The sequence below is a fragment of the Cyprinodon tularosa genome, unplaced genomic scaffold, assembly GCF_016077235.1.
Source record: "Cyprinodon tularosa strain WSP-4 unplaced genomic scaffold, ASM1607723v1 ctg60, whole genome shotgun sequence".
In the NCBI taxonomy this organism is placed as follows: domain Eukaryota; kingdom Metazoa; phylum Chordata; class Actinopteri; order Cyprinodontiformes; family Cyprinodontidae; genus Cyprinodon; species Cyprinodon tularosa.
In genome coordinates this window covers 359,634-377,811 of record NW_024039341.1, presented here as the reverse complement: position 1 = coordinate 377,811, position 18,178 = coordinate 359,634, and the positions used below count along the sequence as shown (strand labels likewise).

The window sequence follows — 18,178 nt, the reverse complement described above, 5'->3', positions numbered from 1 at the left end:
GGTGGACATTTTGAAGGCAGACTTACCGGTCTTTGAGGGTCAGAATTTTAGTTGACAGACGGATGTTTAAATACTTATTTGCAGCTATATCATACTGTACAAATAAATAGTTTTAAAAAATCATATATTGTGTTTATATATATTTGGATTTTTATGTCTCTCACAGTGGACATGCACCTACAATGACAGTTTCCAGACCTCTCCATGATTTCTAAGTGGGAGAGATTGTAAAATGGCAGGGTGTTCAAATACTTATTTTCCTTACTGTAAATAATATGAAAAAAAAAAACTCTTGCTATAAAAGACTAGACTAGATTTTACTAGAAAAATCCCCTTTACTTCTGGGCTAAAGCTGTTGCTACTCCTAAACTTACTGGCATCTCCTTTCATACAGGAACTATCATTAAACAACAACTGAGATGTAGTTATTAATGTTTGCGGACACCATAAGGTTTGTTTACATCAGGGTGGGGAAAATTAAAGCTATCTGAAGTAATAAAAATAACTCTCTGTCGATGCAGTTTATGGGAAGTTCCAGTTAATTTTCTGTCCTTTACTGTCTTTTGTTGGTGATTTAAATTATTCTACAACAGTTTATATGCTGTAATGGCTTTTGCGTTTTTATGTATTTATTTAAGTGGTTTAACAAACTGAAAGATGTCATTGTTGTCTTAAAAAAAAGGTTTCTGTCTGTCCATCATCTCAGTTCTAACATGTTGTTTTCTAACTATTGTCCAGGTGCAGTGGAGTCCCAAAGCTTTCAACCCTGTTTTCAACATCTAATTCTCAGAGGCTTTTCTGCCAACCTCTTCCACCACTACCTCTCAGCTTTGCTCTACTCCGAGAAGGGTTTTCAACACCTTCTTTGACAATATTCTTGATCCTGTTGCTGCTTCTGACACTTAAAAATGTATTTTGGGGTGTTTTTTGTTTGTTTGTCTATAATCTTGTTATCAGGTTCATGAGCTAAAATACTAGCCATATAAATTAGAAGCATCATAAGCCAAGGCCATAGATTTTATGCCAACTAGAGCATAAGGTAAATTTGCTTACTATGTAAAGTTATGTAAAGCAGTAAAAGAGGTGAAAAAGGAACTGGGTAAAACAAATTTCTTTACTTTTGTTTCAAATAGTCTTTAGCTTAAAAAGTAGGCAACAATATTTTAAGAAATTTCTATCCACTGTATAAATAATAGATAAATGTTTTTTTTTTTACTTGAACCACTGTATATATTAATGCTATGAGCTAACAAAACTTGCATGTTTTATCCCTTCTGTCTTTAACAAATCATCTGATTTAATAACTTGTTGCATGTTGCCCCAATCCAAATGCCCTATAGATGGCACATAATGCACATTTTCAGACAAACACTTGCCTTGTTTTCCAACTTACTTATAAGACCATTACAAACTGGTACAAATTGATAGTCAGATAAAATCTGGCTCAGAGTATGACTGAAATGAGGCAGTCTTGTTTGCTGTGGTTGAAGAATAATGTTTTCGGTGATTTCCAAACAGTTAACTTATGTGTTCTTCATCCCGGATGTGGTTCTAAATTTCTAAAGTGTTGAACTGTGACATTTACCAAACTCTGACTAGAGGCTTTAAAGCAAAATTATATGGGTTTTTTTTTTTTAACCTAATACCATATTTTTCCTTTAGCCGACAGTTGTTACTGCTTGTAGCGTAGGAGGTTGTCATCATTTTTACAGTTTTTTTTCCAAATTAGTAATAGTCATTTTTTACAACTGATCAAATTACAACCAAAGACATTATTGTGTTTTATGGGGATTGAACATGAAAGACCAACAAAAAGTACACTTTTTTTATGAGAATTGATTAACAAATAGTGCTGTAAAGACCAAGATTAACACCGAGCAGGCATAAAACTGTGGTGCAGTTAAGGTGAGCATGACACAGTTCAGGGGAAATGTTGCACTGAAAACTGTCAGAAACTGTCTTCTGCACTCCATAAATCAGGTATCTTAAAGAACATTGAAGAGAAGAAAGCAAGAAAGATGAAGAAAAATCATAATTTGTCACAAGTCCTATAAAGGACTCAACAAACATAAGTCGGAAGATGTTCTGGGCAGATGAGTCCAAAATTGGGTGACAAGAGAAATACCATGTGTAAAAAAAAAAAAAAAATAACCATGCACATCACTCTGAATGCATCCTCCTCCCATTGAATAATGGGGGTGGCAGCATTATGCTGTGGGGATTCTTTCTTCGACAGATAAATTGAGTCACGTACAGGAAAATCCAGATAGGAAAACCTGTAAGATGATGGAGATGTTTGGAGCACAAATATACCTTCCAGTTGGACAACATCTACAGCTAATGCTACAGGGAAATGGTTAGGCGTACACTGTACTCATGTGCTCAAATGACCTAGTAAAAGTCAAGAATTAAATCCACTTAAGAATATTTGGCAAAACTCGAACAATAACAATTACAAACCATCTCTGTTCAGTCTAACTGAATTTGGGTAGATATTACAAAGAGAAAAAGGCTAAATGTCACCCTCTAGAAGATGTTTACACTCTCTGGAATTTGGAAATAGTTATACTAAAAGCAAAATGTGGTTCTAATGAGTATTTACTTAGGGAGTAGGGACTGCTCAATATAGTAAATGTATGCCCCACCTTGACAAGCCAAGGTCAAGCTGAGAGGAGCCCTGAACAGTCTCTACTGACTTTATCTGAAATAGCTTTATCAATTAAAAAAGAAAACATTACAAATGCTGTGTTTCGGTTCCCATTTGCAAAAACATGTGATCATTTTTATTAACATTCAAAGACACAATACTCACAGTTTACCACTTCAGCCAGCCACAATTCTCTCCTATGTGAACCTGTCTGTTGTGCAGTCCAAAACTACCAGAATCCCATGGAAAACTTTACATTTCATATTTTCCTGTATTCAGATAGCCATTTATGAAGAGGGCATATATCTGGTTTTATGTTTCATAAAATAAAACATTTGCTACATATTTATATTATTCATATCATTTTAATGTATTTATATACTTGTCATATGAAAGAAAAAAATAAGTTCTTGACATAAGAGCTCACCTGGAAAGTAAGAAGAGATGATTCCTCATAAGTACTCAAGGACATGTGTACCCCAGAGTCTTGCCTGGGTGGCTCTGTCTGTTTGCAGTTAGCAATGTCCCCTGCCAGCCCTTAGCTCCAAGGGCGGTCTCTGCAACAGCAGGACTACACCAACTGAGGAAGTACCTGTTTCCAGATGCTTGAGTGGATGAATAATGACACAGTAATGCAGTTTCTCTCTGGCTCTCATAATGAGGAAAAGAGGAGCAGAACGTCCCTGAGGCACCGCACCTGGACTGAAGTGCCTTACTGTCTGCCCCAAACTCTGGCTCTCAGGAGACAGACAGAGAGAAGCAAGACCCTGGCCTCCTGCCAGGCTCTGAGTCTTGGGTTCCACTCAGCCACACAAAGTCTGGTCTAATCATGAAATCACACAACATCTCATAAAGTCTCTGAACCATGTCTGAAGACATCACACCTCCTAGAACCACGCAAAACGGTTTAATTGTTTTTTTGTCAGGCATCTTTAGCTTTAAATAAACGCTGCCTGGTGCCTTTTCCTGGCACCTTTGTTGTTCTCTTTCTCTCTATTTCTCACTTGTTTTTCCCTACAGAGAAGATTTGCCAAGTGGAGTCAATTAAAAGTGTACATATAAGTGAGAAATATCTGTTTGAGTGAGTGTGTTGGGTCTTATAACGGAGCTGTGCACTTCTTTGTGCAAATGTGTGAATTTGTGATATTTTCAAATGCATGTGCGCAAACATTTGGTGTGGCGTCTGCATCTCTGCGTGTTCATGTGTGTGCATGGAGGCGAAGACTCCCCTGGGGCCTGGCAGTATGGCGCTGTTGCGCTCCAGACTCCTCCTGTGAAAACACCTCCAATGGGACCCGGACAGCTGTGGCCAACCTATACTGATTTGTTGGAAATAACAAGCCTTATGATACTTACACCCCTCTAATCCAGCCAAATCTGGTTCTGCTTTTTGTTTCTATGTCCGTATGTCTATCCTAATCATGCGCAATTTCCAGTTATTTTTCAATTAAGAGATGCTTCCCACAATTCATGCAACAGAACTTTCATCCCTTCTGTTTTGTCATTATTATTATTTTTCTAACAGCTACCTTCATAATTAAACATTATGCTTTAAGTACAACTTTAAATAAGGGTCGTTATATCTGTGAGATGCTTAATGTGTCAAAAATGAAGAACAAAAAAAACGAATATATTTTACATTATCTCACATCATTAATTCAGAAATTAGAATATCCTTAAAATGTTAATTCCAGTAAATAAGCTTATATAGAATAAGTCTATAAAAACAATGATTCATACCCCTGATGAGTATGATTTTATACTTTTTTGGGGGTGGGGATTTGAAAATTACATACAACCATACAAAAAATATTAAAAATACAAGTTGTAGAAAGTAAAAAAAAAACAAGTGTTATTTTAACGCCTTTAGCGGAGTTGAATATAACACTGTTTAAGATAACATTTGATCCCACTCCAAATTAGTGTACAATTTACTCTATAGCTAGAGTCAGTTTTTCTAAGTTAATTTTACTAATTTCAGTGTCAAAATCAGGAAGACCTCTAGAGACTAGCTGGCAATTTACACCATAAAGAGTAAAACTTACACTACATGGCTGTCAATTTTTTCACTATTGACTCAAACACTGGAACAGATTTACACTCAGTATAGTTGTAAATACTCTATTTAGAGTAAAATAGGTTGACTGAATTTATAATACCCATTTTGTTTTTGTTTTTTTGCGTATGATATGGCTTATACAATCATGGGAGAGAAGTGCTGACTTGTTATCTGGCTGAGAGTTACTGACAAACTGCAGAATGAGAGTAAGCCTTGTAATAGTTATTGAAAATAAATATGATTACACAGTGATGTATCCAATTTAAAGTTGTGTGGAAGGTAGAAGTGTGGTAGAAAATGTGCAAATGAAGCAGGAACTATTGCAGGCTTGAGACGATTATGATGCCAATTCCATTCAAAAACTGAACAAGAAACCACATCAGAAGCATCTTCCTTTTTTCAAAGGAGAAGAAAACAACTATTACGTAGGCCTCCCAAGTCCCATTTCAGATTACTTGCTTATTTTCGAAATTCAATATCTGATATAAATTAACTTTTATGGTATATTTTAAATTAAAAAACATGTGGCTGAAATAATACAAGGACAAAATAACTAGCGCAAATAAGACATCAAATAAGAGATAAGAAAATGGCAAAACTTTTCTTTAAATTTCATTTATTTAACAGTCACCAAATGATGAGATACATTCTTTTAAAAAAGAAATAGACAGCAAACTGATAATTCTTTTGAGATTTTTAAAAACTAATGTACATTTTTTATATATATATATATATGTATATATATATAGACAGAGAGAGATTTTACAAAATAAAAATCAGTCAAACTGGCAAAAGGACAGGGTCATTAAAAAAAAAGAAAATAAAAAAGACGACATGGGACTTGTACAACTATCACAGTTAGGAATGACAAAGACAGATCTGTTTCATAAATAAATATCAGAAAATTAGACATCATATATAGCTTTCTTTCCAATAGCAGGGAATTGCTAACCATCTGTAGCATAGGATAGAAAAGAACTGCTTCTTGAGGTCACAGAACTTATAAAATTCCACGCATTATCCACAGAGATTAACTGGAACCAGGGCAACTAAAAAGCCTGAAATAAATGTAATTTACCTCAATAATGGGTCTGATAGTCTGTGCCATGCTTGACCTTTGGCTGTAAAAATAACCCCTACTCCCTCCAATCTCCTACAATCTTTTGTTTAGTTTATTTCTTTTTTATGACTGTATGGAGCAAAGAGTGGGGAATCTTCTTGAGGGATGTAGAGAATAAGAGTTTCCTCTTATGCTCTCCCAAGGCCGAAGGCAAATAAGCTGCAGAAACACCTCCTCACCAACAAAATGACTGAGCAGAGGACATGAGAGGGGTGCATGGCATTGAATCTCATGAAGATCATACTACACCATCATTCTTTCACCAATGGATTCAATTCTTATAGTATGATAGTTCAAGTCCTGTTATTTTCTCCCCCTTAGGTTTCAAAGAATACAACAACTACAAGACAGCAGAATAAACACTCAAAAATTAGACATGGATAAATGTTTGGGATTTCAACCTCATTTTATGGTTTAAGTATTCCGATTACCTGCTTTTTTTTTTAAGGTGGTTCAAGATTTTAGAAGTGTGGTTCTGTTATACTTCTGTATTCAGTTCCTGTCTTGCCAGCACAACATTTACTGGGTCTTTGATTAGTAATAATTCTGATTAACTGATCTGGGAAGGTGACACTATCGTCTACTTTTATCGACCTTTGGGCCATCAGCTGGACCCTTATCCAGTGTAACCTATTCAGAAAGATCTGATATCAATAATATATTAAAATTAAGAAAGGTGTAAAAAGCAAAAATAATTTTTTTTTTTTTTACCAAGCCTATTAGATTAGCTAATATGACAAAAACAAAAATTTCACAATTCCATTCCTTTTGTTTTACACAGAAGATCATTGATGGCATACTGCTTCCCACTATCATTTACCTTAAAAACACCATCAGCAATTGTATAAATAATTGACCTATCCCAATTTGACGACTGTTTAAAGGCTCATAAAACAGCTTGTGCATAAACCAGTATGGCATTTTTGAGAAAGAAGTGCTTTTTAAATCAAAAGTCCCCTTTGGGCTTAAAATTTAGCCTTTGGAATCAAAACTTGATTTATTCAAAATTAAAATGCAAACAAAGCAACATTCTGAATGTATAATAGTAATTCACCATTTTAACAGAACCTCACTTAAAAAAATTCTCACCTATCCCGTTAAAAAAATCCCTTTGCACCTGAACTTGAATATCAGGTTATTAGATTTGTAAACATAGGAGCAAAGCACAAATTATGGGGATGATTTATGACGTGAGTACACTACTCTTTAGCACACACATTGATCTAAAGAGCATAAAATCTGAGACTGACTGATCCCACTGCAACAAGAGGCTTTTTCCTCTCTATTATGTACCCTCTTTGAGTGGGAAAGCGGACAGTGACATTGGCTCTTCTCAGAGCAGGACAGCAGGCAGAGTGACATAAAGTTAATCACTGTTTTGTCTCAAAGCTCCTGGTGCATTATGCTAAAAGACAGCCAGGGGTTAGCAAGGAAGGACAACATGTTAAATTCTCAATAATGACACATTGCCTCTGCATCACTTTGGAGATTAAAAGCAAGATGCTGAGTTTCAATCAAGCCACATTAATGGCTTGATGTGAGAAATGGTCACTTAGTCTGCACCACCAGACAGGGGCGGGGGCATGCTGGAGCAAAAAACCCAGGTGAAGCAAGGTGATATGAGATTTTTAATTTGCCAAATTGCATGCTTGCCACTAACGATGGCATGCATGTAATGACATTAGGACGGTCTTTTGTAACAGATGATAATGAGGTCTTTACATGTTACATTTGAGAAAATGTAACCCCCAAGAATCTGTGGGAAGTTAAAATAATATGGCTGCAGCAAAATAGTCAGATGGAAGCTAAGAATATGCAAATGTATTACACATTTATTTTGAATGATTTAACTGAAAACTAATTCAAAATATAGCCTAACTATATTACAAATATTCCAAAAAAGTATTTTTGGTTGAAATAATCATTTAAATTTAGTAAAAGAAAAACAATATTTTAGGGGTGAGCATGTTCAAACCTAAAACAGAATCAGGGCAACCAACGTCAAATCAACATGCCTAAAGGTGTTTTCGATTGGTCTCTGCCACAACTGAAAAAATTTAGTTATTGGTTCCTACCTCTGACGCTTTTATTAGTTGTGTTTCTTGTTTGTTCCTGTCAAATGCTGCAACCACCTCAGAAAACAAGTCAAGCTCTGCCTGAGCTGCTCTGTGAAGGCACTGCACCGTGAGATGTGACCCACTTGCGATAAAGTGCATTCAGAGTTCAGTTCTCATGGTAAATGAGAAGCGATGCCGGCCAAGCACAGCTGAGAGATTGTCATCACAGTACAACTGATTCAAGAAAAAAATTAATCTGACATGAACTAGATCTCTCAGTAAGAAGGGGATAAAAAGAGCAGGGGTGATAGAGCAATTGTCAAGACAACAAATAAGACATGGGGGGGCTTGGTCCTGTAGGCTTTGTTCAGAGTCAGGAATGTCATAATTGAGCACAGTGCTTCATAAGTTGGGTTGCAGTCCTGGAGATGTTGTTCTGGAATTCAGCCAGGGACCCAGCTCTGGTTGCTGTGGGCCTGCTGTGGACCAGCCAGACCACTCATTCCCATGCCCATAGTCACACCCATTCCCATTCCCATGCCAATTCCAACCCCCTGGGCGAGGGAGCAGTCAAAGTTAAAATCCATTTCCTCCCCTGAGTCCATAATGTCATGTAGAAGGATGGACTCCACATCACAGTCCAAGCTACCATGGAACATATCAATGTCTAAATCAGCTGGTAATCTATCATGGGGATAGGGTTGGTGATAGCTATGGTAGGTACTACCAACACTGCCATTACCCATCCCCTGGCCATGGTGGTAGGGTCCATTGTTCAAGCCTTGGTGTTGTGAGTCTGGGTAATGATTATGACGGGGGTGTGGGGTGGAAGCCACATGACAGGAGTCTTGAGGCATGCCAAGCATACCTGCTGGGTTTGGGGGGAGGGTTGTAGAAGCAGGAAGATGAGCATGGGATGGTGGGCTGTACAGGTAGGGAGCTTTGTGATTGTAAGTCTGTAACTGGTTACTGTTTCCACATGTGGTCAGGGCTGCTGCTCGGGGTGGTGTGTTGGTATGGCTCCGGCTGAGACTGTGACCATTGTGAGCAAGGCTGTGAGGTTGATTGTGGTTGCTTACACTATTGTGATTGTGACCAGGAGTGTGATTGTGAGTTCTGTTATGGTTATGAATTCCACTATTGTGCACAGGATGGTGGCTGTGGTGGTTGGATCCTACTCCATTACTCGTCTGACCCATCATAGGATGGCCTTCCCTCTCCTGCCCCAACATAAGGTCTTTAGAAAAGTACTGCTGCACAGCAGAACCTCCTGTCAGTAGACTTTGCAGTGCGTTTGTACTTGAGTATGCCCGCATGGTTCCAGAAAAAGTGGTAGCCTTGTTTTCCTGAATGGTCTGCAATGGTGAGTGATGACGGAGTATACCCATCCCTGATGTATTGTAAACTCCTCCTCCATAGGAGACCTGTCCCTTCATTCCAGAGTTGTAGTGATACACAGGAGTCTGGTGCTTATTCCTTCCAACAGGAGGATGTTGTTGATGTTGCTGTGGACAATGATGTTGATAGCCATCCTCCATCATCTGCTCATCCAAACTTATGGCACCGGCTAAGTTAGCCAGTTGAGGCAGCTGCTCAAGTGGAGGACAATGATTTCCCGCTCCCATAGATGGGGAGCGAGCACTGGTCGGGGACGGATAAAGGTGAGGGGAGGCAGAACAAGAGAGGCCACCTTCCTCTGGTTCCTCTGGTTCTCCCTCTGCAAGGATAGGTGAGAGACGCCCACTTAAGGTGGAAGCTGATGAACTAGCCCTAGAATGAAGATCAGTCCAAGCGTCAAACTCTCCATCTGTTCCAGATGCATTGCCGGGTCCTGGTAGGGTTTTACGTGAGGGACTGCCATGGTCAGGGGAGCTTTGAAGCCCCCTTACAGCAGATCCTCCTCCAATTCCAGGACGACCTACCCTCTTGCCCCTGATCCTGCCTTTACTTTTAAGGTATTTAGTGCTATTGTCCATGGAAACTGCTCGTCTTCTTGGGGCTTTGCCCATCTTTCCCCCATCTGGGTTTAGCATCCACCAGGAACTCTTCCCTGTCCCTTCATTTTGGACCCGGATAAATCGAGTGTGGAGAGAAAGGTTGTGTCGAATGGAGTTCTGCAAAGACATAAAAACAAGCGGTTACTAAAATCACCAAATAAATAGTTAAATATTTAAATCTAATTGTCCAATGTAGCTCAAATTGTTCTTAAATCAACACAAACGTTTAAAATATGTGTAGAAGTCATATTTTATAATGAACTGTTGTAATAAACATGCTAATTCATAAGAGCCATTTGAAAAGTGCTAGGTTCAGGGGTCAGAAACTACAGCATGGGGTAAGACTCATGTCAGGCTTATCCAATCTATGGTGACCTTAGAATCCGTCTTGAGAGAATCCCTATCTGCACATCAATCCCCACATTCATTCCCATCAATCTGTCTGTCTTTTTCTATTTCTTCCCTAGGCTGGGCTGATGTAAGCCACTGAGGTTGAGCATACTCTATGTTTGAAGTTGGTGCCAGTCTGGCTTTGTGCCAGCTGTCTCTTTTGCTCTCCTAGCTTGAATTGGGAAGAGAGAGAGGGTGAATTGCAAGACTGAGCCAGGAGCAAGGAAGGCTAATGGATGTATCCAACCCTCTGACATCAACCTTCAATGCCTATCTCTCTACCCCTCCCTTGTTCTGTCTTTATCGCAACCTTTCAGAGGCTTGCTTTCTCTTTTGTTACTGAGTGCTACATATTTCAGCTTGTCTAGATTTTCCTTTTTCTTATTTTACACACTTCTTTGAACATAAGTCATTTTCCACCTCTGCGTTCAATCTCCATCCTTTCAATTAGACAGTGTGCCACCAATTACTTTCCCATTATCCTTTACGCCTGCAAGTACAGTCAATGGTTCAGTAATTCATAAAATCAAGTGTATTTTTTTTAATTATCATTTACATCTTAAAGACTACTGTTTTTCTTACAGTTCTGCTCCTTGTTTGGTATGGGTCATTTAGACTATCAAACCATAAGCATCTTTTGTTTGAGAATATACTTGTGGAATGGATTATTTCCAATTGAGAGGTTCTAGCTCTTTGCTATCTCTATTACGTTGAAGATTATTTGTATTCAAATGGTACTGCTCGTCAGGGAAACAAATAAATCAAATTGCTGTGAGGAAAAACACATAAACAGGAGGCAAGCTGAATTCAGGTGATCTGTGAATGCCTCCTTGGGTTATCTTGCTTTGACACCTCCGGCATTGGGTAACCATGGCAACCTGATACACGTGAAGTGGCGTAACTATATCATATTGTGTTGAGAGTCAAGAGAGAGAGAAATGGAGGGAAACCAGGGGGGATGGGGAAAGGATGCAAGAGGAGGCGGCTGTTTGATGATGCTGCTCCAACACTAAGCAGCCTTTCATCTTGGCAGTGCAGGTCCGCAGGGGATGCCCGCTCCCTGCATCTGACGGCTCCTCTACGTGCCTCGCCAGCTCCCTGTCTCAATCTCTGGATCATGCACCTATCATACCACTCCAAATCATCCCCCCACCAAGCCCCATGCATGCCTAAATTAAAACATATGTAAGCTGATTGTAAATGGGACATCTTTCAGATAACTGAACCACTTCACATTGACACTCTGTGTGACCTGTCCGATTCAAATCTCGATTTATCCCCCCTGTAAAAGAAGAGCAGCCCCACTGAACTTGAAGGGATTTGTCATTCCAAACCCTCTTTATCTGATGAATCCACCTGCTAGAGAGATTTGAGAGATGTCGGATGGTGGCCAGCCATGGCATCAACACCATGATCATAACTCGCCGCCAGGCTTCTGTTATAAAAAGTCTGACACATTTCTTTACCCACCAACCCCGTTTTGTGTGTGCTAATGTTCAGAAATCTAAAAACATCTCAGGTTGACAGTGGTTCTACACTGGGTGTGTTTTCATTCACCTCCTGCTCTCTGAGTCAGAGGCAATTTGGCCAGCCTGCAGCCCTCACGCCCCCGAAACAGGCAGTCACTGCTAATCCCCCTCCATCTCTGAGTAATCCCAGACAATCCTGGGCTAATCCCAAGTTGATTCAGAGGCACTCCCAGCTGGGTGTCTCACACAGCTATGCCAGGTCAACTCAGAGGCAACAGACAGGCTTGGTGTACTATGATCCTATAGTAATGCAGCATAGAAAGAGTGCATAAAGTGTAGAGAAATTATGATATAAAACCCCTATAGGATGTAAAACTAAGGTGGTACTAATGTTAGTGTGTATTATAGTAGATGACAAAACTGTGAGACGGTGTTAACCATTTTTTTGATGCTTCCATCAAATCAACCACCTTTATTCTGTGCTCTGTCCTTGAGGGTTGGCTTTGTCAAGTATTTTTTTTTATACCCCTAAAGCTTGAACAGAATAAAATTGAAAACTTTATTATGTATTAAATATTCATAAAATGGAAATTCTTTTTCAGCCCCCTGGCTTGCTGAGGCAGACGAATGAAGCCCAGAGAAACATACAATGACAGAAGAACACACACATCACACGCCTGGGCCCAGGAAGCTACTTCCTATTCAAATCATACCCCTTTAATACAATGGGCCTGTTGGAGAGAGCTCTAAATAATGAATGAACCAGTGGCAAAGCTTAGGCAGAAAGATGCACTGCTTGGTCCCCTAATACTGGAGAGAACAGATGGAGTCATAAGTTGTTCTGATACTTTTCTGTTTTTTTTTTTTTGTTTCCCTTCAATCATCCATCCTCATCAGAGCTCAATCACAACTAACGTAATAAAGCAAAAGAGGTAAAGGGTAATGGTTTACAGGCCAATCAAAGCCAATTAAGGTAAACAAGGGTTTCAAGGATGAAGCAGAGTCGAATTGGGTCCAACTCTCATTAAGGTTTTAAAACCCAGATAGCTGATTTAGATATTTAGATTATAGATACCAAATAAGGAGATAGGATTCGTTGTCTTCAGATTAAAAGCTTAGGCTCTTTATAAACAAATCTGGCAACACTTATCCACAACGGCAGGTACCAAGAGATGGTAGAAGGGCTGTTGTCACTTGTGATAAAGAAACAGTCTTGGAAAAAGAGAAGCCAAGGGTAAATACATACATAAAATATATTAGATATGTAAGATTACAATTTATTCTACAGCTCATTGCTTATAAATCAGGTTCAGATATTTAAAGGCTTCAGATATGTTAAGTCTTGCCCTAATTTTCCAGAGTCATATTTTCAGTCTTATGTCAATAGTTTCACTAGTTAATGTGTCTATGGAAAAGTTCACCACAATGTATGGAGAGATGCAAAACTTTAATCTACATCTGTGTATTTGGGGAAATAAGTCTGTAAATTTTCCTACCTAGGCTTTAAAGTAGTATGATCAGACTACATATTTATTACAGCTTCTGAAAATTGTATATAAACTCAGAATATTTATCTTTGGCAACTTCTTTAAGATGTCTTCCTCTGGCCCTTTAAAATCATGCAGCATCAATCAACTGCTCCTGAATTATCCTTCTCTTCTTAAACATGTAGTCAGTTCAATTCAGGCACAGGAGTTTAGCAATGAGAATCAATGAAGTTTAACTGCTAACAGTGCTGAAGCTTAGCAAACATCAAAGACAACACAATCCACTGGCATTATGAAGGCAGTGGGGTTCCTCAATAAACCTTACTGAATGAATTCTTACCCGTCAACATCTTGTCTGTTAACTGACTGTGCCCACTTGGCCACTTTGGCATATTGCCCAACACGAACACCCCTCTTTTGCTATTCCAAGTGTGAGTTTGGAGAAGATGTGAGTAGACAGGGCGAGGATGGGGAGTTGGGCCAGGGTTTGTTATAGTGCCCATTAATTTGCACAAAGCAGTTTGATTGACTGGCATAGGTTCAGCTATGGTCAAGGTCGCTGTGCATAAAGGGGTGGGAATAAGCGGTAGCACAAGGGGCCTCCTCCAAACTACACAAAAGAGTGCCCTAAAAAATGCCCATCCACCTTCATTAGGCCTCCATCACTATCCACTCTGGGCTTTCCCGCTCACACACAGCAGGGCATAGAAACGGGTCAAATGGTTTAGAAGATTCAACTTGTGGCAAATGTGCATTCATTCAAAAAGAACCTAGTGAGAAACCAAGAAGTGTGAATGGAGTCTGGGAACGGGCAAAAAGAAACCACTCACCCGATTCAAACAACCTCAAGGGTGAAGCAGTGTGGTGCGCTTGCCCAGCTAAGAACACAGCAGCTGTTCTTGTAGTGGCACCGGGTAAAGCCGTTTGCCACACTCGACTGGTATTACCAAACCATTTCATGCAGAATGGGTCCATTATGTATTGTCAAAGGGTATCCCTCCATGGTGCACATTCATTTGATAAGCCTAATTCAACGGGGAGTAACAGAAGCACTAACTGTGTTTATTGTGATGCTGTTTTTGCCCGTGCAGAAGGCAGAAGGGATCAGGGGGAGGGGAGATTTCAACACAAGCAGTTTTGTTCAGCACAGGAATGAGTTTTGTCAGCTAAGCCTGTCTCCAGGCTATTGGTGGAAATTAGCGCCAGCTAAATATTCGCTTTCCGTGATTGATGTTACGGCTTCAGTTGTCCCTTTGAAGGAAAATAAAGAATTTGGAGCCATGTGAGTTAAGAGGGACAGAGTTAGGGACTTCTATATGTCTGAGGAGGGACTTAAAAATTGACTGTAGGGCCTCAATGGCGACATAGAAGTGGTACAACGACACAATGTATCAAAGAGGAAAGACAAGTAAAACTTTGACAGAGAGTACAGAAAATAAAATTGGCAAATGACTGTGTGTATGTACATGCGAGTGAGTGTGTGAAAGAGGAAAAGAGAGAGATGTAGTTATTTGCCTGAGAAGCCCAGAGCCAGATGATTAAAATCCCTTTAGGAGGCTTCTTTAAGAGAGACAGATGGGTAGACAGGCCTGTTTTGGAACGCAATCAAATTGAAAAGATTAAAAAGGAGTCTCTTTTATTAGGAGGTGAGAAACAGTTACTTCTCTGCCACATGCCATCATCGCCTCCACAGCAGTGGTCACGACTGCATTGGCATGCAAGACACATTGTATCCCGCATTGGGAAAGAGACAAACCTGAGATTAAGAACTCAGCACATTACTGTTGTAATACTGATCAATGGTTGCAGCACTGTTTTTTTTTTTTTTTTTTTTTTTTTTTTGACCAAAGCTGTTTAAAAAAAAAAAAGAAAATAGGGTTATGTTGGTATAATTTTACATAGAGCTGTAGCAAGAATCAGACTAGTGAATGGAATTGGACAATAGGTTTGATCAAAACTAACAAATGTCAGAAACATTAGTTCTTTATAAAATCATTTAATGCACAAAACATAAACATAGTTGAAACAATATTGTCTGTCATGGAAATTTCCCAGAAAAAAGTCATAATTTGCATGTCTCAAAGTTCTGCAAAGTTATTTTCCGTAATACTGTAGTTCTTACATCTTATCAACAGAAGTCATACCTCAACATGTGTAAAGAAAAGTACATTTTTAAAGAAGTAGTTTGAGATTTTTGAAGTTTAGCAGTTTTGTTACAGTGGATTTTAGTGATTTAAAAAGCAAAATAGAAATCATATCTAAGCAATAAAGTGACAGATTACTGATTATTAAACAACTAAATTAACACTGTACCAGTGTTTCTAAAATTTGTCAGAATTTTGCTACTGATTGTTGTTTTTTTGGGAAATAATTTCCAAACATCAATTAAACCAAGAAAAGCAAGAAACATACTAACTATAAAATTCATCACTACTCCACTGTTGAGTGAAGTGCTGTGTCATAACTGTGGATCTCAGGATTTATAAGATTCTAACAAGTAATTATAATATGACATATGCACACTACAGCTAAGAAAGCAACCAATTCTTATACTTTAAAGTACCCTCACTCACATATCCAAATTATCCCTTTATGGTCATGGTCTACTAACTACAAAAAATACTTACATTGAATTTTTGTCCATAATGCCAACCTAACTAACAGTGCTAAATATGATGATTGTTATTAAAACACGCTAAAGAGACATAAAACATCAAAAATGAATATTTTGTCAAAATTATCAATAAGACGAAGCAGGGAAATATTGACTTTATAATAATTAATAATTTTATTAAGGATCCCCATTAGCTGTTGCCGTGGCAAACAGCTAGTCTTCCTGGGGTCCACAAGACTTCTGTCTTTCAAACAGTGTGACATCACCTTTGTAAACAATATAATTGTAAAAGATTAACTGTAAAGCCTGCTAAAGCCTCATGAACAGTTACAATAATAAAAATGAATTATTATCAGTAGAAATCATCACAGTAAAATCCTTTAAAATATTAAGTTAAACACATCCTAAACTTGAAGATAATCTTCAGAAGAAAAGGAAATATCTTGTAATAGGGTGCATATCACAATTAAGTTTAAAAAAAGGATTTAAACAGTTTTTTTTTACAAGATAGTTACATTTTCTACTTATCCATATATAAAAAATATGTCATTGTTTTCACTTATGTTAAAGAGATCTATGTCTGTGTAATTTTAGACGTGTCTCATTATGTCAAAGTTATGTCAAATCAGAGAATCATCAGGAGGCAATCTCAATCTTATCTTTAACCCAAATCTAAACAAATGTAAGTTAAATGTTCATGGTGGACATTTGGCTTCAGCTCCACTTGACTGTATAGTTGAAAGGTGCTCTGAATTCGACCCCATTATTCCGTAACACTGCAGGAGAGCCATTTATAAAAAGGCTTAAAATGGAAAGCAAGTGTGTGGTAGTGTGTCTGGTAGCCTCAGATCAGGAAGTGGCTGTGGAGAGGGGTGTAATGGAGTTGGTGGGGGATTCCTGCCTGACTGTGCACTAATTGCAGCCAATGGTTGGCAACCCATCATCTGTGCCCACCCTGGCGCCAAGGGAAGGGTTGGCATTGGGGCAGCAGGGTGTGGGATAGAGAAGGGCTGCCGCAGCTTTTGTGGTTAAAAATAGATGCTGACAGATTAGAGTAGCATCTGAGACCCTGATGGGGGATCGGAAAATCCGCTCTACCGATGCCAGGGAGAGCCAAGAGTTTCCGGTGGGCGCAAAGAGGACACAATCTGGGCATTGCGTCTGACGCCCACACAAAGAACGGGGGAGCCTGGAGTTGTTGAGTGCACATGAAGGAGCACGTGCAACAGTACAGCATGGGTGTGGTTTTTTTTTCCACAGGGGCCTGCAAGGTAGGCAGACCTCACACCCTCCCACAGAGGATTCACACAACAGGTGTTTGGGCTGGGCCACCTGTGGGGCCGGCCGCCTGCTCGCACTTCACACCTCGACTGGGGAGCAAACTAACATTTTCCACTGGGCTCGCCATCCTCTTGTTAAAGACCAACACGTTTCTGGAGAGACTTTTACAGCTCTTTTTACAAGATCTGCAAAATATGTGTGTGTGCAAGCGTGCCCAAGTCAATCTGCATTTATGAGAGCATGTGTGTCAATATTTTTGTATCAGGCCGTTTAAAAGCCGACAGCCATAGTGTGGATTTGATTATGCTGAAATCTCCCAGTGCTATATACAAAGAAACTGTCAGCCAACAACAGAATCGATGCAGACCAAGGGGTTTTTTTCACACTCAGGCTACACATAATCTCATTCATAACAATAAGAATCTCATTTCCTACATTCTAAAGGTCAGTGCACACCTCAGATCACACTTTAATAAAAATCATTCTCAGCGTTTAATTTAATTTCAACAAGGCAGGAAACTCATAGGCAGCCATGCACATGGCATGCAAAATTCATCAGATTGTCCCTTTAATTGCTTCAATTTCACAGTATAGAGAAGAATGACCACAATTACAGAGAGGAAGAGAAATACACAAATATGGATCACGGGGGCACATCTGCAGAGGGCACAAACATCCAGAAAAGACAAATAGTCTGTCAAGGAAAGTCAGCGGCTAGGTTTGCTCATTTTTCAATCAAATCAGATTGGCAATTTTGAGGGCGAAAATCATGTCCAGCTTTGTCATAATACGTTTTAACCTTCATAGAATGCTGTACCCAGAAGCCACATAATCATTCTCAGACACACACACACCTGTGCAGAAATTTATACCGTCTTTCAAACACATAAAGGAAAACATGACACAAAGCCTGGCACACTGGGCACGCTCATTACTGCAATGCCAAGCTACCAGTTGCTAAGGAGACCTGTGGGAGAGGGAGGATTCCTTGTTGTTGCTATAGCAGCCAGCTCTCTCCCTGCCAACTCTCTCCCTTAGGGAGAAAAAAAAGAGGCAA

At 39.2% G+C, this 18,178-nt stretch overlaps 1 protein-coding gene across 1 annotated transcript in view; it reads right to left on the bottom strand.

Annotated features, from left to right (window-relative positions):
- Window positions 1-6,236: 6,236 nt before the first annotated feature.
- The window catches only part of LOC119797880 (forkhead box protein O4-like), a 38,024-nt gene continuing 26,082 nt past the window's right edge, over window positions 6,237-18,178 (bottom strand). Inside the window, exon 4 of the mRNA XM_038307134.1 lies at window positions 6,237-9,997. Coding sequence (XP_038163062.1) covers window positions 8,327-9,997 — 1,671 coding nt within the window. The 3' untranslated portion in view covers window positions 6,237-8,326. The remainder of the gene's footprint in view (window positions 9,998-18,178) is intronic.